Source organism: Macrotis lagotis, chromosome X, assembly GCF_037893015.1.
Source record: "Macrotis lagotis isolate mMagLag1 chromosome X, bilby.v1.9.chrom.fasta, whole genome shotgun sequence".
In the NCBI taxonomy this organism is placed as follows: Eukaryota; Metazoa; Chordata; class Mammalia; order Peramelemorphia; family Peramelidae; genus Macrotis; species Macrotis lagotis.
In genome coordinates this window covers 173,422,608-173,449,175 of record NC_133666.1, presented here as the reverse complement: position 1 = coordinate 173,449,175, position 26,568 = coordinate 173,422,608, and the positions used below count along the sequence as shown (strand labels likewise).

The 26,568-nt window shown below is 35.1% G+C and overlaps 1 protein-coding gene across 1 annotated transcript in view; it reads left to right on the top strand.

The window, feature by feature from the left end:
• The first annotated feature begins 609 nt into the window (after positions 1 to 609).
• FBP2 (fructose-bisphosphatase 2) overlaps positions 610 to 26,568 on the top strand; it is a 90,184-nt gene continuing 64,225 nt past the window's right edge. Inside the window, exons 1-3 of the mRNA XM_074200834.1 lie at positions 610 to 885; positions 6,775 to 6,937; positions 10,990 to 11,082. Of these exons, the coding sequence (XP_074056935.1) occupies positions 716 to 885; positions 6,775 to 6,937; positions 10,990 to 11,082 (426 nt within the window). The 5' untranslated portion in view covers positions 610 to 715. The remainder of the gene's footprint in view (positions 886 to 6,774; positions 6,938 to 10,989; positions 11,083 to 26,568) is intronic.

Here is a 26,568-nt window from a genome sequence, read left to right as displayed (position 1 = left end):
AAATAGCATTTAAAGGTTTATAAAACACTTTACATTTGTTACTCATTTGATGCTCAGAACATTATTGTGAGGCAGTTACTAAGGCTTTTGTTTTACAGGTGAGAAAACTGAGACAAGGCAAGGCTTAAGTGACTTGCCTAGGGTCACAAAGCTAATAAGTATCTGAGACAGGATTCAAACTGACATCTGTCCTGACTTAAGTCCAATATTCAGCCCAACTGTATGGCTTAACTACTTATGCAGCAATAGTAATGATAGAAGGTTGTCCTAACAAAAATGCAAGTTTCTCTATTTGTTTATGGGCTTCTTTGAATCCTTTAAATATTATAATTCTCTATGGAGAGAAGTAAAGACTGTCCCATACTCAATACCCATATTATTCAGCTAGTAACAGTAGAAATTGATTCCTGATGGGGGTAGGTTGGAAGTGAGGAGGAAAGAGAGGAACAGGGACAGAGATAGAGACTGAGTAGTAATATTCCTCTAAGCCTTGCTTGTGTAGCTTGGAAGACATCCAGGATTAAAGATTCCAAAAGGCATTTCCCTGAGGGGTATTCCAAGGTATTTATATCACATGGTTTCCTCTTAAAAACCCTGGCATGGCCATTACATGTTTCTCCTTAGCATTAATATAGTCAACCAGGAGACTCAGCTCTTGAAAGAAAAGAGAGATTTCTTTCACTGAGACAAGAATCTTTGAAATCTCTTGGTCCAAATGGCAGACAAAAGCCCCTTCGAGACAGATATGATCACCCTCACCAGATATGTTATGGAAAAGGGCCGAAAAGCTAAAGGGACAGGAGAGCTCACCCAGCTGCTGAATTCAATGCTGACAGCAATCAAGGCCATCTCTTCAGCTGTGAGGAAAGCAGGTCTTGCACATCTGTGAGTACTAATAAGAAAAGGAAGGTTGAGGTGGGGTTAGAATGTGACCTGAATACAAAGGGTCTCATAGGAGGATTTTTTTTAAAGAAATGCTTCATTGGGCACAAAATAAAAATATTTAAAATTAGTTGTAAGCAAACAAGATACAAATAAAGGAATCTTTCAAAGATATGAATATTATATTAAAATTTAAAACTGCCTAAAAATTTTTGGGACATCCTGTATTTTACAGCAGGGTAATAGTAGTGGCCTAGCACTAAGGAAGAATTGAATTTAAGTCAACCCTTATGCACACTGCCTATGTATTCTGGCCAAGTACATTAACCTCTCTGTGTCCCACTCTAGAAGCTCTCTAAAGATCTCACAAAAGATCTGTCAATCTACGGTGGGATTTACCACCCCCCCCCCCAGGAATTCCTTAGACTAGAATCACTAGTGTGATTCAGAACATCTGTTAGGGTGTTCCTGAATCCTTTTCAAGGGAGGTCAAAACTACTTTCATAATAACACAATGTCCTTTTACTTTCTAAAATAAGAAATATCAATAAATATAGCATAATCAAAAGCTCTTGTAAAAGTGTAAAGGAGATCTGAGACCAAAAAGCTTGAGAACCACTGCCTTACACAAATGAATCACAAGTCAGCCTCTCCCCCAAAACCCTTGTCTTCCAAAAAAGTAAATAGGAAAGAAAAATGCATGTCAATAAACACTGACTGTTATTTTGTTTCTAATGTAAAGGTAGCAGGCTGAAATTTAATTTTTTTTTTTAGTGCATGTACACAAAAAAAAGCGCTATGTGATAGATGGGACCAAATGTGATCTATCACAAATATGGAGCCTTTTCACTACTCACAAAGGCTAATAGACTTAGTAAAAGGGGTTTATGAAAATTTTCATAAATTAATTTTTCAAGATTTTCTTCTGTCTTTCTCTTGACTTTATGCATCAGATTTGTTATGTCTCATTTCCTTCTCTAATTTCCATCCTTTTCCTACCTTTTTATTTTCTACAATCAGATCAAAAAGTGTAGGGTTTGTGTTGTGGTGGGGAGAATTCAAAGAGAGTCATCAATCGATAGTCTTTCTTTCCATCCCTTCTACTTTAATATCAAATTCAATTTGTAGCAAGTTATAAAACTATGGGATGACTTCAGTCCAATTATTTGATGAAAAGAAATGACAATCTTTTGTTTTCTATTTTGGTTTTCTGTGCATTAATGTGAATGTGTCACCCTATACAAATGACTTTAGGGCTGAAAGATAGACTTCCAATTTGGAAAGAGTACACCATCTGGGAATTAGGAAAATTGTTTTGTAATTTAACTTTTAACTCTTGATTTCTCACTAACCACTTGATCCTGAGGGAGTCATTTTACTTTTCAAGTTCAGTTTTAAATACCTGTATAATAGGGATAAAACTACTTTGAAGTACCAAAGTCATTGAGTTTTAATGAGAAAAACAACTTCATAAATCTTAAAGACCTCTGGAAATGAGTGATTTCTTATATTTTTGACTTTTGTCTCACTTATTACTTCTCTTGATTTCATTATCATTTGGTGAGTATTTATTGAGGACCCACTTTGTATAGAGTGCCATCAGGTACTGTTCTTTGGATTCCAACAAAGGGCTCCCTTTGAAAATATTAAAGTGATCTCATCTGGCACTGAGTAAATCTGTTTATGGTCAGTTAATCTATGATGCTATCCAACCAGCAGGTGGCAGGAATAACCAATGGAAACCAGTCTTGGTATTAAGTTTTATTTCTTTGATACTTCAAGAGGATATACTCTGTTTTTCATTTTTCTGTTACCTGCCTTTAACATATCAGTATATTCTGTTTTAAAATAACAACCTGTAACTTTAGAACAACTTTTAATTTAGTCAAGTCAAGTAGCATTTATTTGTTACTGTTGTTCAGTTGCATTGATTCTTAACTATCACATTTGGGGTTTTCTTTTCAAAGATACTGGAGTGGTTTGCTGTCTCCTTCTCCAATTCATTTCACAAATGAAGAAACTGAGGCAAGCAAGACTAAGTTACTTGCCCAAGGTCATACAACTAATAAATATCTGAAGTCTCATTTACACTCAGGTCTACCTGACTCCAGGTCCCAGGTCTACTACCAACTAGCAGATCTAGTATTTATTAGACACTTAACATTTTCCCCATTGTTTTAAGTATTGGAAAAAACAAAGATTAAAAAAAAGTAGTCAGTGCTCTCAATGAACTCATCTAATGGGAGACAAAATATAAATAACTGTACATACAAGATATATGGGGTAATTTGGAAGTGATCTTAGAAGGCAAGCATCAGTAGGACTGGGGAGATGGGATGAGAGGTGGGGCAGGAGAAGCCCTTGTAGAAGATAGAATTTGAACTAAGTCTTGACAGAAGTCAGAAGGTGCAGGTGAGGAGGGAGAGTTAATTACAGGCATGAGGAATAGTCAGTGAAAGGTTATGGAGTTGAGAGATAGAATACCACATGTGGGAAGCAATCAGAATGGTAAAGTATGTGCTAGGGAGAAAAGTATTAGAGGACTGGAAAGAGAGAAAGGGGACACATTAAGGGTTTCAAAAATCAAATAGATGATTTTATAATTGATCCCAGATGAGTAGATGTCGTTACTGTTGTTCAGTTGTGTCCAACTCTTTGTGACCCCATGTTCACTTTTTTAAAAATTTCTGCTTTTTCTTCATATTCCATGGTTTTCTTTCTTTTCCCTTAGTCCTAATTCCTCATATACAAAATGACTAATATATAAATATGTTAAATACAAGAGTCCATCCCTATCATTTTACAGATGAGGAAACTGAGGCCCAGGTCTGATGCAGGTAAGCCTGTACAAATTGCTGTGGTTCAATGTGGCAGGAAACCTAGCACCCAACTGTGTCATATATCTTTTTACCTTTTACAGTAATGTCATTATTTGTCTACTGTTTTTACATCCATTATAAAATCAGGGAATACCAAAAAATTAATAATTATATGTAAAATTATATCACTATCAGCAAATATAGTTTTGTCTGCCAAAGAAGTGCTAATCACTTCTACTACTCAAGCTCTATTATGGTCTTGAATTCCTGGACCTCTGTGAGTTCTGAATTTTTAAAACTCAGTCATAGCTTGGTCCATTCTATGTCCTACATTTATTTTCCTGAGTAGGAAAAAAAAAAAGGAAACGCGACAGAGCCAGAAAACCATTACTTTGTGTTCAAGGCTACCTAGAAACCTGGGTTGGGAGATAAGAGATGGAGGCCTCTCTCTATCCCAGAAGGCTTACACATTCCCCACTCCACCTCCCTTAATTGCCATCATGAAAAGGGATCTTGATCTGGCTGGTTTGAGCTTTTTGTATTCACACTCAGCTCTGGTTCAATAGCTAGTCCAAAGGTTTTTCTTAACCACTTAGTAAGTAGACAGGAAAACAGTCACAGAATACTTGTGCAGGTTCTGAACTAAAAGCAGAAATCTCCAAAATGTTATTGTTCAATCATTCAGTCATAGCCTACTCTTCTTGACTCTATGGACATGACATTCCAGTTCCTTCTGTCCTCTACTTTCTCTTAAAGTCTGTCCAAGTTCATGTTTGCTGTTTCCATTATCATGTCTATATATCTCATTCTCTGCCATCCCCTTTTCCTTTTGCCTTTCATCTTTTCCATCATCGGGGTCTTCCCTCTCTTCTCATTACATGGCCAAAGTATTAAAACTTCAGCTTTACTGTTTGATTTTCCAGTGTCTGAATTGATTTAAGTTATTTGACCTCCTTACTGTCCGAAAGTCTTCTCCAACACCACAATTTGAAAGTGTTAATTCTACTGTGTTCAATTTTCCTTAGAGTCCAAGTTTCACAGCCATACATTGCTATTGAAGAAACCATTGCTTTGATTATACAGTCCTTTTGTCAGCACTGTGATGTTTTAAGGAGCAAATGTAAGGTACACTTTCCATCTGCAGCTATCTTTGAGCCCAAGAATATAAAATCCGCCATTACTTTCATTTCTGATAGAACCAGTTGCAAGATCTTAGTTGTTTTTTTGATGTTCCACACCAATTTTTATACTCTTTTTCTCTCACCCACAAGAGTCTTCTTAATTCTTTTTCACTTTCCACCATCAGAATGGTATCATTTACATATATGAGAATATTGATATTTTTCCTGGTTACCTTAATTTCATTGGTTTAGAAAAATGCAGTTTTTGTTCCAATCCTAAAAAATGGGCAATGTCAAGGAAGTTTCAAATTACCAAATAATTACACTCATTTCACATGCCAGCAAAATTATACTTAAGATTCCACAAGCTAGACTTCAGCAATATGTGAAATGAGAATTACCAGAAGAGCAGGCTGGTGTTTGAAGAAGTAAAGGAACCAGAGATCAAATTGCCAATATTTGCTGGACCATGGAAAAAGCAAGTGAGTTCCAGGAAAATGTCTACTTTTACTTCATTGACTACACTGTGTGGATAACAAAAAATATGTAGCAAGTCCTCAAAGAGATAGAATTACCAGATCATCTTACTTGTCCCCTGAGGAATCTGTAAATGGGTCAAGTAGCAACAGTTGGTTAGAATTGAACATGAAAATTAATTGGCTTAAAACTGGAAAAGAGGGGCAGCTAGGTGGTGCAGTGGATAAAGCACCGGCCCTGCAGTCAGGGATACCTGGGTTCAAATCCAGTCTCAGACACTTAATAATTGCCTAGCTGTGTGACCTTGGGCAAGACATTTGCAACCTAAAAAAACAAAAAAAAAAACTGGAAAAGAAGTATAGCAAAGCTTTATATTTTCACTTTATTTATTTAACTTTATATGCAGCATCATGCAAAATGCCAGCTTAGATGAATCAAAAGCTGAAAATAAGGTTGCTGTGAGAAAGATCAAGAATCTCATTTATGCAGATCTCCACTGTACATTATCTTATACTCATAGAAGCAGGTTCTGTGGGTTGACCACAGGCAGAAACTAATGCACATGCTCTCAGAATTAGGTTCTCATTGGCCAGTTTCCCATTCTTCACAAATAACTGTGTGTGTGTGTGTGTGTATGTGTTATACATATGTATGACTATGTAGAATATGCAACACATATATAAATAATATATATTTATAATTTTTCCCTTGAGCATTTCTTAGTACTTGTGACTCAATGAAGTCAATAGAGTCTCCTATATAGTTACAATTTTACTGAATCAATTTGTTTTTTAAATGTAGCTTTCAATGAAAATGGTTTCAAGCTGGGAATTTGTGGTATAATTTAAAAAAATTTCACTTCTATAATTACAAAGAGTTAAATGGCTTTGATATACATGCTTTATAAACACATAATTTTTCTTTTAAAGTATTTGTTTTTAATTTTAATTTTCAGATTAATAAGACTATCAAAATTCTAAAAAGTTTAAAATTTGACATTCTAGTGAAAACAAGCAAAAAGTATTTTTGAGTAGGTAATTTTAAATGTTACCTTTGTAGGAGTGTTGAAATTGAGAAAAGTTGCAATTGAAAAGTATGTACTGCAATGTAGATTTTAATAATATGATACTTTAATTTTATAATTTAATATGTTCTTTAAAATAACTTTTATTTTCCTCTTTTCTATTCAATTTGTATACCATTTAGGGTATATTTGGTTAAGTTTTTTGATTTTCTATATCAATAGGGATACTGTATAAAGATTTTTATCCCTTTTCTCTTCTCCCTAGTTTTTTGTTCTTGCTGTAGTTTTTAAAAATTTCACTAGAGCTCAGAGAGATTAAACCTCACAAAGGTAGGAACTGTCAGAAGCAGAATTTGAATCTAAGTTTAATCCTTTGAATTCAAAGCTGGTGCTATTTCATGATACCACATATGGAATCCCTATATTACATCTGTGTTCTCTATCTTTTTAGGTATGGAATTTCAGGGGCTATCAATGTGACTGGTGATGAAGTCAAGAAGTTAGATGTATTATCCAACTCCCTGGTTATTAACATGCTCCAATCCTCCTATAGTACTTGTGTCCTAGTAACAGAAGAAAATAAAGAAGCTATTATTACAGATAAAGACAAGAGGGTTTGTATATTCAAATACCTTTAAATCTTTGAATGGATTTGAGATGCGTTCTCCAGTTTACCAGTAGATGGGGCTATCACACTGATTTTGTATTTGTTGTCTGTTTTTAATTGGTTCTTTATCAATGAGTCTATGGTGTTGGCTAACTAGATAAATCATATTTGGAGAGCGACTCATTCAGGAATTATATGGGGGTGATTTAGGGAAATTCTTATTACTGACTAAGTGACAAGAGAACCAGTAAAGCAGGACTATGTGCACACCTTTGTGGCCCTGTCCTGGACAGGCATTTGGGAATACTGGGGCGGGCGATCAGTCTGAGTTAGAGAACAAGGGGAAAGACATGGGATATAAGATCATATGAGAAAGTTTAGTTGCCTTTTCCCCCAAAACAACAAGCAAAACATGGTACAGAAGTGTGCTTCCTGTGGTCTGAGATTTCTTTATAGAAGGAATGTCCTTATCTTTTTTTTTTATGTCATAGACCCCTCTGGCAATATGGTGAATCATATGGTCACCTCAGAATAATGATTTGTTATGATTAGAGGAAATACCAAATTTCATTTAGAGGTTGTAGAAAATAAAGGGCTTTTTTTTCACTATCCAAATTCATGGACCTCTTAAAGCTTACAGAGTCCAAGGACCCCTGTTTTATAGAATCTAGCCTGCTTTCCTAGTTTTTCAAACTGCTTGCTTTTGTAAGCCAGAAAGTTTTCCTTAACAGAGAGTGATCAGGAGTGGCTAGGTAGTGCAGTGGATAGAGTACCGGTCCTGGAGTCAGGAGTACCTGAGTTCATATCCGACCTCAGACACTTAATAATTACCTAGCTGTGTGGCCTTGGGCAAACCACTTAACCCCATTTGCCTTTCAAAAAAAAATAATGAAGTGATCAGAGGTAGACTCCCCCAGGTTGTAGATTCATTTTATATTTTTTCTTCCTCTGGCCTTTAGCCCTTTTACTGCTAGTTAAGCACTCACTTCTCCTTCTGATAAGAAGTTTGGCTTTAATAAAGTTAACCAAATAGACAGGGTCTAGCTTAAAAAGGATCTCTAAATGTTAGATCAATGGACTAAATATAAGAAGATGAAATTTAATGTAGAAAAATATAAATTTCTACACAAATTTGTAAAAATTCAACTTTGAATGCACAAAATGAGAGAGAATAAAAATTTACATAAAAATGGACTAGGATTAGCAGACTACAGCCTAAATATGTGTCACTAGTAAGGTAGGAAAAGGAGGAATAAATATTTATTAAGCACCATCTATGTATCTGACATAGTGCTTAAGTGCTTTAAAAATATTATCTCAGGGCAGCTAGGTGGAGCAGTGGATAGAGCACGAGTCCTGAAGTCAGGAGGACCCAAGTTCAAATCCAGATTCAGACACTTAATAATTACCTGTGTGACCTTGGGCAAGTCATTTAACCCCATTGCCTTAAATAAAAAACAAATGTGCATCAAAAAAATTATCCCATTTGTTTTTCACACCAACCCTAAAAGACAGGTGCTAATGTGGCATGACATAAGTGACATGATCACTAAAAAGACTAATTCAATCTCTGACTGTATTGCCCTGAAAAAGGAAGGTGATAGTTTTACTGAATTCTATCCTTACCTACATATACTGCATAGTGTTTTGCTTTGGTTACTTTATCTTACCACTTTCTTGGAGGAACACATTACATTCTTGCTAAATGTGCTTAAAGGGCATTATATTAACTTATATACTTATATTAACAATTTATGTCCATGAATCATGATTTACCCCCCTGTTTTGGATCAAATCCAAATCAAGAAACAAACTGAATTAAATATTTATGTATATTTCTGAACAAAGAATATACCAAGAAAAAGTCATGTTAACAATCATTTATTAAGCACCTGCTTTATGCTAGCTAAGTACTGGGGATACAAATGGCAATGGATAACTCCTTATCTCAAGGATACTTATTGAAAACAAGGTAGAGCCAGAATAAATTAGGGGGCAATCTCAGCTGAAAGGTACTAGGATTTAGGAGGATTGTGAATCAAATTGTTGAAAGAATATATATCACTAGTTTATTTAACTAGTTCTGATAGATATTTAACAATTTTGTTTTATTAAAAATCTTGTTATGCAATCAATAGTTTTTTTATAAAAATGTTGATGAATCTATTTTATTACTTGTATTACTTATTTGAATATTATTGATAAACTCTAGAATTTATTTTCTTTCATACTGAATAGGAGTATGTGATATTTTCTGAAAATTAGAGAAGAGACTAGAAAAGTTAGGCATATCTATTGAAGGATTCTTAAGTTGAGTAGTTGGACTAGGTGGACTGTAGGGTACTCTCCAATTCTGAAATTCTGCAATTTTTGTTAGCAAAACAATAGCAGATTGAAGACAGCCTGATGGAGTGGAAGGAACACTGAATATGAAATCTAAGAGACCTATGTTTTAGTTCTGCCTCTCTCTCTCTCTCTCTCTCTCTCTCTCTCTCTCTCTCTCTCTCTCTCTCTCTCTCTCTCTCTCTCCCCCCTAAGCTCCTAATAAGTCACTTCTCCTTTAGAGGCCCCTATTTGCACATCTGTAAAATGAGGAGGTTGGACTAGATGGCCTCTAAGCCTCTGTCTAATTATGTAAATTGTATGATTCTGAGAGAGAAATCCCTGATCTTTGAATGGACTTATAATTTTGACCTGCCCATGATACTTCATTACATATTGGGAAGATCCCTGAATAAAGAACCAAAAGACCTGGGTTCTAGTTCTTCCTTTGCCACTTACTCAGGCAAGTCATTTAATTTCTTTGGGCCTTAGTTTCCTCTTCCATAAAATAAGGGATTCTGAATTAATGATTTCTCAGATTCCTTGCAGTTCTAATATCCTCAATCTAATATCCGTACTAGAAGGATGGTCTCTAAATATAGTTGCAAAACAGATAAAAGTTTTTCTTTGGAAACTTCTTCCTATACTCTTCCCCTATCTATCTATATCTATCTATCTATCTATCTATCTATCTATCTATCTATCTATCTATCTATCTATCTATCTATCTATCTATCCTTCTTTAGACTCAGTTCGACTATCCTGAGTAGGAACTTCTTCATTTGCACTTGACCCAATACTGCCATCCCACCTTTCCAGTTTCCACTTGAGCAGAATTCTTCACTGGGAAATTCTACTCTGGTTGATCAAAGGGTCCCAAATTACCCTGAAACCCAGTGTTAAGTTGTTGCCATGTTCTTTTCTTCTATTGAAAACCATTTGTCCACTAACTTGTCCCTATATATATATATATAGGGACAAGTTAGTGGACAAATGTGTGTGTGTGTATATATATATATATATATATATATATATATATATATATATATATATATATATATATATGGTAAGCATGGCCTTCTAGGCATTACACAACCTCCTCTTTTCATCTGACCCAAGGAGTGACTCTAAAGGTAGGAGGAGGAAGGGTGGTACAACCCTGGACTGGTGGGGGTAGATGTTTACTACAGGAAGGGCCTTACCCCTTTGTAGGCAAGTCACCTACATTGCTTATTGGTAGGGCTGGCAACATCCAAGTAAACTGGCCCCACACCCTCCTTATGTAGTTGGTTGGATATCTTTGATAATGAAATTCTTTTTATTTAAATCAAAGGTAGAATTTAAAGCAGGTAGAGGTCTCAGACACTTAATAATAATTACCTAGCTGTGTGGCCTTGGGCAAGCCACTTAACCCCATTTGCCTTGCAAAAAAAAAAACCACCTAAAAAAAAAAGCAGGTAGAAGTATATCTGTTCAGCAGAAACTTACTACCCATCTAGGAGTCCCCTCTAAAATCTTCACATAGATGTTTGAGCAGAACCTGAATGACCACTTTGTCTAGGATATTGAAGAGGAGATTTTTATGTGGGTAGGGTAGACTCAGTGATCTCTGGAATCCTTTCCAATCCCAACAGTCTATGATACTAATGTAGCTATCTATCGGTGATACAGTGTTTGTAATTGCTTATGTATTGTTGTATTTGCTTAATTGAATGTTATTATGTCTATCCTATTCAGGGTAAATATGTGGTCTGCTTTGATCCACTAGATGGCTCCTCCAACATTGACTGTTTGGCATCTATAGGAACTATATTTGCAATCTACAGAAAGGTATGTATCTGTTTGTTCTTATATTTTAGATTTCCTAATCTTTGAGGCCTAGTAGCACACATCTAGGACTAAACATTAGGAGACCTAGATTCTTCTAGTGCTTCCAGATCAGCACTTTCAAGTAGAAATTGTCTCATGTGAAGATTAAAGAAAGATTGATTTGAAGTTGTTTATTTTAATATTTGATTAGTAGTTCTCATAGTTTAAAAAAAAATCAACACCTCTCTACCATGCATAGCTCCAAATGGAAGAAGTGTATTTGCTAACTCATGATGCTCATTTTCTGTCAATTATATAATTAAAATTCAGTTAGTCAATATCCATCTTTCTTGAAGTCAATCTGTTGCTCTTGCAAATGAATTAGAAGGTGTTACATTTTTATATTTTTAACAAATGGTTTCAAAACCCATTGAAATACTTTGTTTCTCTTTCCAAGTTTTCTATGTTGTACAGATAAGAGGCATTTTGGGAAAAAGCTTAGTTTTAAAAAATGCATTGCTCATAGCTTCCTTTTCTCCATTAGCTAATATCTCAAAGCACAATATATACATAGGATGAAGCTCATCATGTAGGACAATGGATATAAATCTGTATTTCCAATAATCCTTATAATTTTGAATTTTTTGATGATCTCAGATAGGGAGCTATCATTATTTTTATTTGACAATGCAATAGAAGAAGAGGTCATATTAGAAGTGTCAGTTCTGTCACTTCCCAGATTGCTTGTACTCATATTTTTAGTTCTAATTTTCAATGTATCCTTGTTTTGTAAAATCTTTTAAAGCCAGTCATCCATTTTATGAATAGCTTATATAATTGGTAAATCCACTTAACCTAGCATAAGGAAACTTCAACAAGTCACCATATGAACATCTCTGATAATGAACTCTTTTTGATTTAAATTATTTTTTGGATGTAAGGTTGTCTGGTGGAATTAAAAGTGGAAGTTCAACAGACAGATTTCTGTTTATTCACTACCCACCTAGGAAATGCTCTAAAATTTCCTCATAGGTATTTAAATAGAACCTGAAAAATCACTTTATGAGGGACATTGAAGAAGATATTTTTATGTAGTAGGGGAAGACTCAGTGATCCATGGGTCCTTTCCAATCCTAACAATCCTAACTAAGGAATAGACTCTTTTACCCTTTGAAACAAAGAACTCCTACTTGTTTCCCATTTGTTTATGGAATGTACTATGTGACTTTCTGACATACAAGCTGAGTGATAGTCATAGTCAATCTGTATAGTAAATTAAATAGCTTAATTTCCTTCCCTTTTACAGTCAAACAGTGATTTATAAAAAATAAAATGTAAAATAATTTTAAAATATAATGCTTCCAAATCTCAGTCATAGGATTCAAGTAAATTTCCTAGAAAATGAAATGGTCTAGTATCAAGTAATTATAGCAATCCTCCAGATTTTGCTAAAGAATCAGTAAGATACACCCCCAACTCTAAAAAAATACAAATTAAAGCAAGACATTCTGCAATATCAAAGTGACCAAAGTTCAAATAATAATTTTAAAATTAGAATCCAGTGACAATAGTAACACAAAAAATAGAGGGGGTGGAGGAGTGAGGAAACCATTTTCATAAGAGGAGAAACAGAGAAAAGGCAAGTTTCTAAAGGGAGCCTGGAGCAGGAGTGGTCTGCCTTAAGACATAAAGGAGGATGATGGCAAGGAGATGGGGCTTGGGGGATCTGAACCTTGGCACGGCTTTTAAAAAATGATCTTTTCTCTTCTGGGAACTTATTTTTTTCCTATATCTAGAAGTAGCTTAATTCTAGCCATCACTCGATTATGATTCTGCTCATTGCAACTGTTGCCCCCTCTGCTGTAGCCCTGCTTTTCATGCACCTGGGAAAGATTATAACTGGCTATAGTTGTCAAAGTCTCCATACTTATTGCTTATAATTGTTGCAGAAGCATTGGTAGCTCCCGTCACTGATTTGCTATTTTAGTCACCATAGCTGTTAATTATCAATTCTTTTGGAGAAAACATTCTGTGATGGCCACCCTGGGAAGTCCCAGCCCCATTGCTATCCTTATCATCTGGATGTATATTTTCACTGGACAAATGTCTTTTTCACCTCTACATAAGGCCTCTGGAAGGAGTGAAAATTTAATATGTCCTGTCTATGAACTTCAAAGGGGTTTTGTATGTATTTGTGTGTGTGAGTGCATGCATGTGTTTGGGAATCCAGGTCATTGTAAGTTACATTTTCTTTTAAATCTCTGATAGATAGCTTATTTACCTTACACATGGGTACCAAGATAGGTAGAGATTTTCCTGGTCATGCTTTAGCATCATTGTGTTGATGTTTAAGAAGTGACACAAAGCAGCCCTAGAACATTGACCTTCTCCACATTGGAGCATGTCATAGAGCTGAACCAGGAAGATCACTTTGTTTGGGGGAATTTAGCCTATATAAGCCATCAACATCCTAAAGAGCCCCCCTAAGCTAGACATGAGTCTAACTTATTTGTATGTTGAAGTCACTGATAAACACTTTCGACAATGGTAAGATCATCAGTAAAGCCCTGACTTTCTCATCATCTTTAGAACTTTGTCTTTCTACTGACATGTAGTTAAATTTCAAGGGTACACACACACACACACACACACACACACACACACACACACACAAACACACACACACAGTATCAAATTGGAAGCAATGCTAGAGGGAAGAACTTTCTCAAGGAAAACCAGGAGAGAATGTCAGGTATGAGCACAACCAGTGGAAATGCCCAAAGTTAGAAGGAAGGGAATAGTATCTATTATGTGGCACGTCATGTGCTAAATTACTTTTCACAAATATTCTTTCATTTGGTCACAAAGTGGGGGCTATTGTTTTCTTCATTTTATAGTTTAAGGGATGAGTCCTGTGCAAGGAATAGCAAAGAAACTGGAAAAGGTAGAAGGGGGACAGATTTTGAAGGACTTTGAATGACAGCAAATTTTATATTTGATATTGAAAATGATAGATAGCCACTTAAATTTATTGAATTGGGGGAGAGAAGGGTGGGCATGCATTATGGTCAAACCTGTGCTTTAGGAAGATCATTTTTACATCTGAGTAGAAGATGGCCTAGACTGAAGAAAGATTTAAAGTGGGTAGATCTAGCAAAAAGTTATTGCAGAAGTCTAGATTTAAGGTGATTTCCTTATTCTTATTTTAGTTGGGACTTAGCTGAACAAGAACAACCCAAGCAAATTTGGAGGTGGGGTGGGGGTAGGGGACTCAAAGCCAAAGGCAACTGCTAGATATACATGAAGAAAACAAACAGCAGAGGTTGGAGTGGATAATGTCTCAGTATGGAAAAAAAGGAGATAGAACAGAAAACTCTCTAAGCAGAAGTGGAATGATGTTTGTCCTTCATTCTTGAAGGAGATCATGATATCTGGAGGTGATGCCATGGTGTGGATATGAATAGGATTTGAGTGAGGAGTGAAGGTTGAGTCACCAGCCTGACTTTCTTCTCCAGAGACATCTTGGTCCAGTGGTCAAATATGAATCAAAATGATTGGAGATGGCCTTGAATCGGGGTTAAGTGACTTGCCCAAGTGTCAGGTGTCTGAGGTCATATTTGAATTCAGGTCCTACTGACTCCAGGAATGGTGCTCTTCCAATGAGTGAAAGAGATGAGATCACTAGAATGGACTTTGACATTTCTAGGAGTGCATGGAAGAATTTTATTTCCTACACTTATCAGAAAAAGAGAGAAACCCAAAGCAGGTACATTTTTCCTTCTTTCCCTTCCTCTTTCTTTCTGGGAGAGCTGTGACTATTGATTTGAATGAGGCAGATGTTTTCAAAATGGAGTTGGAATGAGATATGGTAGGTTGGCCATTTTTCTCTTCTATTGTCTTCAGGAACATGGTTTGAAAAGAAAACAAGCCCTCCAGAGGCTCAGAACCTTATGCCCAAAGGGAATATCTAGGAAGGATTAGTGCCACCTTCATGAAAGTGGGGCCAGAAGGAAAAAGAGATCACCCTCCATCAGAATAACTCTCCCTCCTTCCATTCTTATGCCATACTACTTTTCCAAATATTCAGATAGGGTCATTTGTAACTAATCTGCTGCCTTTACATGGATAATACTATATGCAGGTGTCTTGACAAATAATAACACATTACATAAAGGCAAGGAGAAAATTCTATTATTTTCTTTAAGTATTGTTTTAGGGGACAAAATTTAACCTATTTACAAATTGGATTATTACAGGAATATCATAATTTTAAGAATATGCATATACTTTCATTTTAAAATATTTTTAATATATTTCCATTATCATAAATTTTCTCTAGAATTTTCTGCCAGAGAGATTATTCAGAAGTTGAAAGGTACATGAAATATATCATATGCCAAATTAAATAGCAGAGTATACTGTGATAGCGTATAGTTAGGTTATGATTTATATAAAGTTTAATTTAACATGAATTTTAAAAATGGTATTAGACCAGATTTAATGTGAGAGAGTTGAGGATTTGGGGACACTTAGATGGTGCAGGAAATAGAATACTGGAAGTACCTGAAGTCAGGAAGATAGTTCTTCCTGAGTTCAAATTTGATCTCTGACACTTACTGGCTATAGGACCAGGTGAATTATTTAACCCTGTTTGCCTCAGTTCCTCTTCTATAAAATAAGCTAGAGAAGGAAATGGCAAGCTATTCCAGTATTTCCAGGAATACCCCAATTAGAGTTTCAAAGGGTTCAATATCTGAATGACTGAATAACAAGTTGAGTGTTTTAACAACTCACTATGTCCTCAATCTTCACTTGCTTAAGGATCAGATAAGTTGCTGCATATATTAGCAAAGTTAAAGAATCCTTAACCAAATAGGACAAATGAAATAATCCTTCAGAAAGAAATACTGCCAGTGCAAAAAGAGAGACTTGTTTTTACATTAGAATAAAATTGATATAATTGATGTCAACAATCACAATGTCACAAAACTTATGTGAAAACTAGATTTTTACAAGAGAAATGAACATTCATGTGGAACCTAAAGTGTTCACATTTCATATAGAAGTTCACATATTTATGATAGCAGGACAAAAGAAGGAGATACTAGGAAGGGGCAGTTCATGGGAGGGGGAAAGGTACAGTAAAAGCAGGAAAAGAACAAGTCCTCCCTGAGGAACACAGTCATGACAAAAGCCATATAAGAATATAACAACAACTAGACTATGAGGGTAGGAGGCTCAGCTTATCTGCAAAGGACCCCAGCTACACAAAAAGTTTCCCAGTCTGGCATAGACTGGCTGATGCTTATCTTACCTTGGGATGCAAGCAACAAATTAAATCAGCTCAGGGTGGGGGGGGGGTAGTTTGTCCTTGACACATTCAGAGCCTCCTGATGCTCAGGGTCCAATGTTCCTGGAAAATATGACAATTCCAAAAAGACAATTTCTGGGGACCCCTTAACCCTCCCTTAAAAACCCTCCTGTTAGTCAAAGGCAACCTCTGGGTACACTAATGATCACAAAGAACATATGGTAAAACAACTCCAATTGCAAAGTAGGATCAAAATTATTAAACAAGCACAGTTAATGATTTTTCTGTTAGAATGGGAAAGAATTTAATGACTCAGAAGCTACCATATTTTCCCATGTATAAGATGCACCTTAATTGGGGGCCCAAAATTTGAAAAAATGTATTTAAGGTTATTGGACTCAAGTTTATTCATCATGAAATTCAAGGACCTTCTACTGATATCATTCAGGCATCTTTTGGGTGAGTCTGGTTTGTGTACACATGCTTGGTCCATTCTGTTTCATGAACCTGAAGCACCAATTGTGTCCTTTTGTTCATCAACAATTCTTCTTGCCTCCTGCTGAATCATCTTTGTGGACACAGGGATTCCACTTGCCCTTTGCTCTTCAATCCATCTCTTCAATTCCCTCTCTAACTCAGTTCATTTTGTTGACTTGCCTCTCATGGCCTTCTTATGCTAGGGCATTTTCAGTGGGGTTTCTTCGTCCTGTAGCCAGGCTTGGATTGTTTTCTCAGTTGGAGGAGAACAAAACTGATGTTCAGCAGCATGATTTCCATTCACTTTTGCAAACTGGATCACTTTGAACTTGAATTCAGCACTGTATGCAAATCTTTTCTGAGTCATTTTTGGACAGAACATGGCAAAGGTAATCTAATAACAAATGTAAAACAATGAGCGTAAAGACAACAAGCACAAAAAAAAAGTGGAAAATACAAGTAAAAAAACTACTACCACAGTATAAGACCCAGTTTTTAGACCCTAAATTTTTCAAAAAAGGATGCATCTTATACATGGGGAAATATGGTAAGTCAGATTAGAAACTTCTAGTTTTAATTTCTCTCTCACCAATCAATGGGTAGGTAGGTGGCAGTGGATAGAGCACTGGCCTTGGAATCAGGAGGACAAGAGTTCAAATCCAACCTTAGACACTTGACTTACTAGCTTTGTGATCTTGGCTAAGTCACTTAACCAGGTTGCCTCTCCTCCAGGGAATCTCCAGTCATCCTGATTCATATCTGACTACCAGATTCAGATGACTCTGGAGGAGAAAGTGAGACTGGTGACTTAGCACAGCACTCCCTCACTCAAATCTAATTCTCGTACTGGTATGGTGCCACCTCCCTGAAGTGGTGGTCTTCAAAAATTGGCAAACATTATTATTATCAATCAAGATTTTTCTATTGGCCTACATGAAGGGAATCTGACTTTTTAATTTGTTGTTTACCAAGTCCTGTTTACTATAATCTCTAATTCTAAACTATCCCAGTCAGAGTATTTAATCCAAATATATCAATTTGAGAAACACATTCTGTTTTTCAATTAACTTCATTTCAGTAAATATTTATTAAGTATTCATTATGCACAAGGTATTTTTTTGTTAGTGCTTGGAATTTTAAAAAAAGTTTCTAACTTTAGGAACCAAGCAAACAAAATAATGTAATGCAAACTTATTTCCAAAATGAGAGATAGCTAATAACTGGGGAGAGTGCAGAGTAGAATTAGGAAGTTGGAGAAAGCTGAAGATGCCATGAGGCTAAGGTGAGAAGGCAGTGCATTCCAGACAGGAGTAAGAGATGATACATTGTGAATGAGGAATAGCTAGCAAACCAGTCTGGTTGGAATAGAAAGGATGAAAGGCAAGATAGATGGAAATCATATTGCCTGGTATTCTGCTAAGTACTGGACATATAATAAAGGAAAAACAAAACTCAGAACCTGTTCTCAAAAAGCTTAATAGCCTCATGGGGAAGAGGACATGCAAATATCTATGTACAAACAAGGTATAGATAGAACAGACTGGGAGTATTCTCAAGAGGAAAATTGAGAAGTGGGAAAGGCTTCTTGTAGATGAATGACCTTTAGCTGAGACTTGAAGGATGTCAGAAGGCAGAAATGAGGAGGGAAAGAGTTTCTAATTGAGATAAGGAATATTACTAAGTTGGAATATGGAGTATCATGTGTGAAGAAGAGCAAGAAGGCCAGTTTCACTGGATCTCAGAGTAATGGAAGGGAGTATAAGGCATAAGAAGATTGGAAAGATAGGAAGGGGCTAAAGGACTTTAAAGAAGGAGAGACTGGAAGCAGGAGGCTTTTGCAGTAGTCCAGATATGAGAAGATAAGGAACTCAATCAAAGTCTGTGTGGTCAGAATGAAGGGGATAGATGCCAGAGCTTCAGTAGAGGTAGCATTGCCAAGAGTTGGCAACTGATTGGATATCTTGCAATTGAAATTAAGGGAAACTGAGGCAGAAAATTCTGAGCAGTCAATTTGCTGGTAAGGCTAGCAGTTATCAATAAAAGAGGTCTTTATCTCCTCAGTAAACTGAAAGCCAGATCATTTTTACAAACAAAAGAAGGCACATCCAAAAAAACTAGAAGTTAGCATCACAGATGGGGACAATATGATTGGTCAAAAAGTCTGAGGACCATAGTAAACAGGACTTTGGCAAACTAAAAAGTCAAATTCCTTTCTTGTGAGTCTATACATAAAATTAGAAATCTCTATCTTGATTTGTGTCTGAGTCATTTAATCATTTCTTTTCCATTCCAATAAAAAATGGAATATTATAAAGCTATATCCTAGGTAGTTCAAATAATTAATTCTGTTGAAGTCTCTATGGAAAGCTTAAAATGGTATACACATTTGCCTGGCTAGCTAGTTTCACAGAAATAACAGACCAGACTTTTTTTAAGGACAACCAGTGTTGTAAAAATAACTAGCATTCAACTACATCCTGCATGCATAACAGGTTTCCTCAGTATAAGAACAGAATAACGATTTACAGGAAAGCAGAACTTCCAGACTTATCTTGGAGATAAATTAAGCATGATTTAAGTAGCTACACAAAATATTGGCGGTGATAAAAAGTGAAATCAATTATAGAATAGAATCAATTTGATTTTCTCAATTTTCAGATGTAAGGATTGAGAAAGAAGGAAGAGTCATGAATAATTCCAGGGTTATGAATCAGAGTCACTGGAAGGATGGTGGTATTGATACAGGAAATTATGGTCACAGAGAAATATTATAATTAGAAATAAATTTTTGCAGTCTTTACTGTTAAAATGTTTAAATCTTATTATTTTTCATATATATATATATATATATATATATATATATATATATATATATGGAGAACTGATTTTTGTAATCTTCTCTAGACCTTTACTTTTACCCTGTCCACACACTCACCTGTGGGTCAAGCTAAATTACACAGATTCAATAGAATAGCATGTTAAACCATGTAAAAGTCTCTCCTACAGCCACTCCTCCTATAGCAACTTCTCTGATACCAGATCCCCAACCACTCTTAAAAATGCCATCCCTTCTATCAACCCTAGAGAGACATTTGAAGGAGTCTGCCAAGTGGCTTGCTCTCTTACTTACCTCACATCTCTAGCTACCTCTATGCTGGTTAATCATCAGTTGGACTGTCTGGTTTAAACTATGGCATCCAATACTCATGTAACCTTCAAAAAATTCTTAACTTCCTCATGCTTTCTCTATTTTGTGTTTATAGCAAACTTTTAATAAATCTGTCTTTTTTCTTTTTACACCTGCACTCTGGGGTCAGATAGTCTATGAGTTTTTTATGTAGGATGTACCAATCACCTGTCAATACTACATCAACAGAAATGGGGACCTTCAGAGGAAGGATAGGTTTCGGGGGGGGGGGAATTATATTGTTCTGATTTTTTTTCCTCCAAAATTCTTTTCTTGGGGGCGGCTAGGTGGCACAGTGGATAAAGCACCGACCCTGGAGTCAGGAGTACCTGGGTTCAAATATGTTCTCAGACACTTAATAATTGCCTAGCTGTGTGGCCTTGGGCAAGCCACTTAACCCCATTTGCCTTGCAAAAAAAAAAACCCCGAAAATAAAAAGAAATAACAAAATTCTTTTCTTGAATTCAAACAGAGATATACACATGGGGCTATTCAATAGGATGCTGAGTATTTTCTTAGAAAATTTTTTCAAACATATATTAGATGCATGTCTATCAGAATTTGGAGAGACACAAAAACAGTTTAATATGGCAAGTCCCTTCCTGGAAGAGTCTTAGAGAGACTAATTAAGTTACGTGTACTTAAGCTCAGCACAGTTTATTAGATTCTTAAGAATAATACAAATTTGAATCCCAAATTTGAAAGAACCTCAAAAAAATGGGGTTAAAACAAACATAACAGAAAATATATAGATCAGAAATGAAGTTGTATTCTCTGGGATTTATCAAACAAAACCTCACAATGGTAAGTGGATTCTTTTTTCTTTTTTTTGCAAGGCAATGGGGTTAAGTGACTTGCCCAAGGCCACACAGCTAGGTAATTATTAAGTGTCTGAGGCTGGATTTGAATTCAGGTCCTCCTGACTCCAGGGCCGGTGCTCTATCCACTGTGCCACCTAGATGCCCCTAGCAAGTGGATTCTTGTATCATTTAGGTGTAGAAATTTAAGTCTTTTGTTCTATATTTGTCGATGTTCTAATAGCCAGCTAGGTTATTGTATGTTTTGGCATGTGTTGTCCGTCACATGTTGCTATAGTCTATTTTAAAATATTTTAAAGAGAAAACTTAAGGGGAAATAGTGTCCTCCAAAAGAGGGTATAAATGATGTAAATGTCATAAGATAATGTCAAAAGTAAAGCTAAGTTGATTTCTGTTTGTAACTGAATGCAAATTGTCAACCTCTAAGAAGTTCCAGAGTATTATTTCCTAGTACTAATGGAGATTCCTCAAGTAACCTGAACTGAAATAGACTCTAGAACAACATCTGATCTTAAGGGAAACTGAGGTCCAAATTCTGAGCAGTCAATTTATTGGTAAGGCTAGCAGTTATCAATAAAAGAGGTCTTTATCTCCTCAGTAAACCGAAAGCCAGATCATTTTTACAGACAAAAAGAGGCACATCCAAAAAACTAGAAGTTAGCATCACAGATGGGGACAATGTGATTAGTCAAAAAGTCTTTTTTTGCTTATTTGTTTTGTTGTTTTTGAAAGACAATAGGTTTAAGTGATTTGCCCAAGGTTACCCAGTTAGGAATTATTAGGTGTTTGAGGTCAGAATCCATAACATTCTTAATGACCTATGCATAGAAATTTACTCAATATCTCTAACCAAAACTGATCTACTAAGATTATCCATTTTGTATCTTTTCCTGAATTTTTCTCTAGTCTCTTCCTGGGAGGATAAGATTACAAGATTTAAACATTTTAACAGTACAGAAAATATTACAAAAATTTTTTCCAATTACAATTTCTCTTTAAAATATTTTAAAAATAGACTGCAGCAACATGTCTCCTTACATTCTGAGCATTGTTCTCCTAGATAGTATGATTAACACACCAAGGGTTAATTTCTAACTAGTAAGGCAAAGTGACCTGATCTGAAGCCAAGTATTCTCTAACAAAATTAGCCTTCTATCACAATATAGTTATGAGAAATTATTCTTTCTTTCACAATAGTTTCCATTTTGATCACAGCTGACATTATTTATGTCAATTATAGATCACATAAATAGGTGTAGACCTAGGGTAACTAGAAGAATGGACAGGAAACAAACATAAAGTCAATAGAAGAAGGGAGGGGGCATAAGGATGAATGACACACTTACAGAATCAAGGGGAAGGTTACAGAGATCAAAAGAAAAAGGGGGCAGTCCCCTTTGATTAAATAACCCATACAAATAATGCAAAAGGGAAAAAAAGAAACAATAACATAAACTATAACATAAATTTCTGATCCATTTCTTCTGGAGCCATCTGAAACTGGTCTATTTCTTCTTTTTTATGGAGGTATCTTCATTATGGCTTCAATGTTGGTCTAGAGTCTACTCAAGTTCAGGCTACTTGTAGGGATCTTCCTTAGTACTAGGAAATAAAACTCTGGAACTTCTTAGATCTTGACAATTTGCATTCAGTTACAAACAGAAATCAACCTAGTTTTGTTTTTGACATTTTCTTATGCCTTTTAAATCATTTATACCTTTATACATTATAAAATAATTTAAATCATTTGGAGGATACTATTTCCACTTACATTTACTCTTTAAAATATTTTAAGGTAGACTACAGCAACATGTGACTGACAACACACGCTAAAACTAGTGTTCAATATGCCTACTGGGTTTTGTTATTCCTGGTTCTATGATTCACCTACATTTCTTTGATATTTGGATTTCAGACTTAGGATAGAAGGCCACTTTTCAGTCCCATGAAATCTTTAACAGCAATTTCCTTTAATCAGACAGAGATTTAGCTCTAAACTTTATAGTCTAAAGAACCATACAATGTCATGTAGTGTTTATAATCTTATTATGATAACAATAAGAAAAATATCACAGAAAAAATCACAAAATTTTGTCTGTTTAGATATCATTGCAGAAATGGAGAAAGAGAATGAGTAATAACATTTTTTAAGTATAATCGCCTCAGGGGCAGCTAGGTGGTATAGTGGATAAAGCCCTGGAGTCAGGAGTACTTGGGTTCAAATATGGTCTCAGACACTTAATTACCTGGCTGTGTGGCCTTGGGCAAGCCACTTAACCCCGTTTGCCTTGCAAAAAAAACCCCTAAAAATAAGTATAATTACCTCAAATATATATAAACAGATGGAAAATATTTTCCATAATAATGTTTGATTAATTCAAATTCATTACCACATATCTTAAAATACAAAATTATGTCCAAAAAAATCATGCCTAATCTTATATCAAATATTATACCAATCAGTCCTTTCTTTTGAGTCATTTGGGGGTGAATAACACCAAAAGAATAAGGGACTATAAAATTTTATATTTCTTCAGAGGGTAGGAAAGAAAGTTATTTAAAATATTCCTCATTCTAACCAAATATACTTATATTAATCTTAAAAAGAAAATGAGATGCTTCAGGAACTTAATCTTATACAAGATAATTTCAAAATACCAATATAACTCTTACTTATGCATGAATGGGAAAAAAAAACCTTTTCTACTTGGAATTATTATAGTAAAGACTTTTAATATTAACCCAATAGCTAATTGTTTCACAAATAATAACCTTGAAACATAGAAGCTTTTCTATGACAGCTAACAATAATATCATCACATTATTGCAATAAATTAGCTTACAGATTTGAAAATTTAGTATACCACATGCAAATCACGTAAAAAAAAAACTTTTGCAAAACAGTCTCTAAGTTTTTTTAAAAGCAGCAATAAATATTCCTGATGTTAAAAGGACAATACTTTAATATGAACCTGTAAAATGCTAGATATCTCTCTTGTTCAATCTTCAAGTAATAACTAAATAAGCCCCCCAAAAAAGTTCTTATAAGAATCACTTTCCTTGAATCAAAAAGCCTTTACAAACAGAAAGCTCTGTTTGCTTAAAATAGAGGGAAGATATGCAATAACAAAGTTCACTATTTCAGTTCTCTTTATCCTAACTTTTTCACTAGGAAATAATTTTATTTTGTCTTTAAATTAACCAATATTTCTTAATATTAGAACATTTAAGAATATCACACTATGCCATGATTACAATTATAGTTTAAAACTTAAAAACTCTTTGAGTTAATGCAATAAATAATTTTTAGTAATATACAGAAAACCTACCCATATTTGGGTATCTAATTAAAAAAGTGATCATATAGTTTTAATGCATTTCTTAATTTAGATAGTTCTTTTCCTTTCTCATACAGAACTAATTATGAATTAAATAAAACCAAATCTGGACTTATAAGTCAACTCCTGATACATATATTCCTCTCCTTTTTTTTCCTGCAAAACAAAACAATCCATTTTTTTCCTGCATTTTCTAACTAAAAAAAATTAATATCAGAATAGGATTTTCAGTTTTCATTCTTTATTCAGAAACCAAACATAGACTATTTCATAAGAATTCACTAAGCCAGCACTGTTTCATGATTCTAGGATTCAATCCTAAGCCACTTCAAATCTGTGTTCCACAGTCCCAGAAAGAATTCATTACTTATTTTTATATATAGAGAGAGATAGTAGTAGATCAAACACATTGGTTCACTGTGTTGTGAGATTTTAGGGGACTCTGGCCTAGCCTCCCAAACCCCAAGAAAAGTCCAATGACATCCTCTCAGTTCTCTAGGCCAGTGGAGAGGAGAGAAGGGATACTGGAAGCAACATACTCAGGGACCTCTCATTCAAATTATTATTATTATTATTATTACTATTATTATTATTAATTGAGCTAATTACACTGTCAAAAATTATTTTAAGATCAATTATAATTTTCTTTAGGTACCTCATATTACATATTAAGATTTAAAATAGCCAATCAGTGATCAAATATTCAAATTTATCTCTCATTAAATTTTTCTTTGTTATAATACAGATATCCTTTTTTTAAACACTTTAAGTTATTTACAACCAGCAACAAAACATTTTCAAGTTACTTTATAAATTTATGAAGAATAAGACCTTTTTTAAATACATATATATATATAATACAGATTTTAAAATGTATTTGTTTCACATAATTTGTATCCAAATTCTACATATCCACAATATGCCTTTCAGATCAACAACATTTTCCATTGGAATAATCCTTAACTTGTAACCTTTAAAAATATGCCCAATCAAACCTAAATATGTCTATTCAAAAATAAAAACAAAACTTTCAGTTTAGAATGACAGCTAGTCTGTGCTATCTTTTTAGATTTAGAGAGAGGCAGAGTTAAAAGATGTAGGAGAGAAAATTTCCAATGTGAAATTAGATAAGGAGAGAGAAAGAAGAGGGAGAATTGGAGAACTAGAGAGTTGTAGAGCTGAAGAGTTGCACAGCCAGATTATTAGAATAAAGTTTAAGAAATGAATAGATCAGTTTTAAAAACAAGACTTTCCATGTAAATTGCCATCCTTCCCATGTAAATTGCCATCCTTCCCATGTAAACACAAAAAAAGTATTGGTTCTGGGATAAGCAGGAATGGAAAAATAGATGCTTCATAGATCAACCACAGTGAACACTACAGCAAGAAGGAGGAATGAGAGATAATAGGATGTGGGGGTTCAGTACCACAATAAAGAGAGGCAGGACAATAACTGAAAGAGTTCTGTCCAGGAGTAACAGGAAGAGGAGAAGTTTTAAAAGCTTGGAAAAGTTGTGTGGAAGGACTTTTTAATTCCTGTTTTTTGTTGTTGTTGCGCACAGTTTCTTCCAGTGACCTGGTTCCTTGATTCTCAGACTGCCTCCTAGTGATGGGCAGATTTTGGTTAGGAGTTGTTAACTGCTTAAATTGCATAGTGTACACTTTCTTTCTTAACTCTCAAATTTCTTTTTTTTTTCCTGGAGGTCCTCCTCTAACTGGGTTACTATGAATTGGGGAGGCTTAGTTTGCCATTTTGACTAGTTAATTTTAATATTCCATGAGAGAGAAGGTTGAAGATTGTTAACAAAGTAAGAGCGAAACTGAGTCTGTCTTTCTCCTATCTGATCATGCTTTAAACCAAAATTTGCTTTACAACCCTCTGCTAGGGGCGGCTAGGTGGTGCAGTGGATAGAGCACCGGCCCTGGAGTCAGGAGTACCTGAGTTCAAATGTGACTTCAAACATTAAATAATCACCTAGCAGTGTGGCCTTGGGTAAGCCACTTAACCCTGTTTGCCTTGCAAAAACCTAAAATAACAACAACAACAACAACAACAACAAAAAAACCTCTGCTAAATGATCAAAAAATTGAAATACTTTTACATTATGTCTTTGAATAATGGTTTTGATTTTTGAAAAATCTATTGGTTGGGAGAAAGCAAGTGGGATTGCCTCTATTAAAACTTCTCCCAAAGCTTTGTGTCCAAATAATGTCTGCTGATCTGTATAAGTTACCCTATATGGCTCCTGAAAGTCCCCAAACCTTGTTTTCACTTTGACCTTTCTGAACCCGTTCTTTGCCTCTCTCTCTCTCTGGCCAACTAAAACTATGGTAAACTGGAATTTCAGGGCAATAGGATTGCAGAGTAACTTTAAC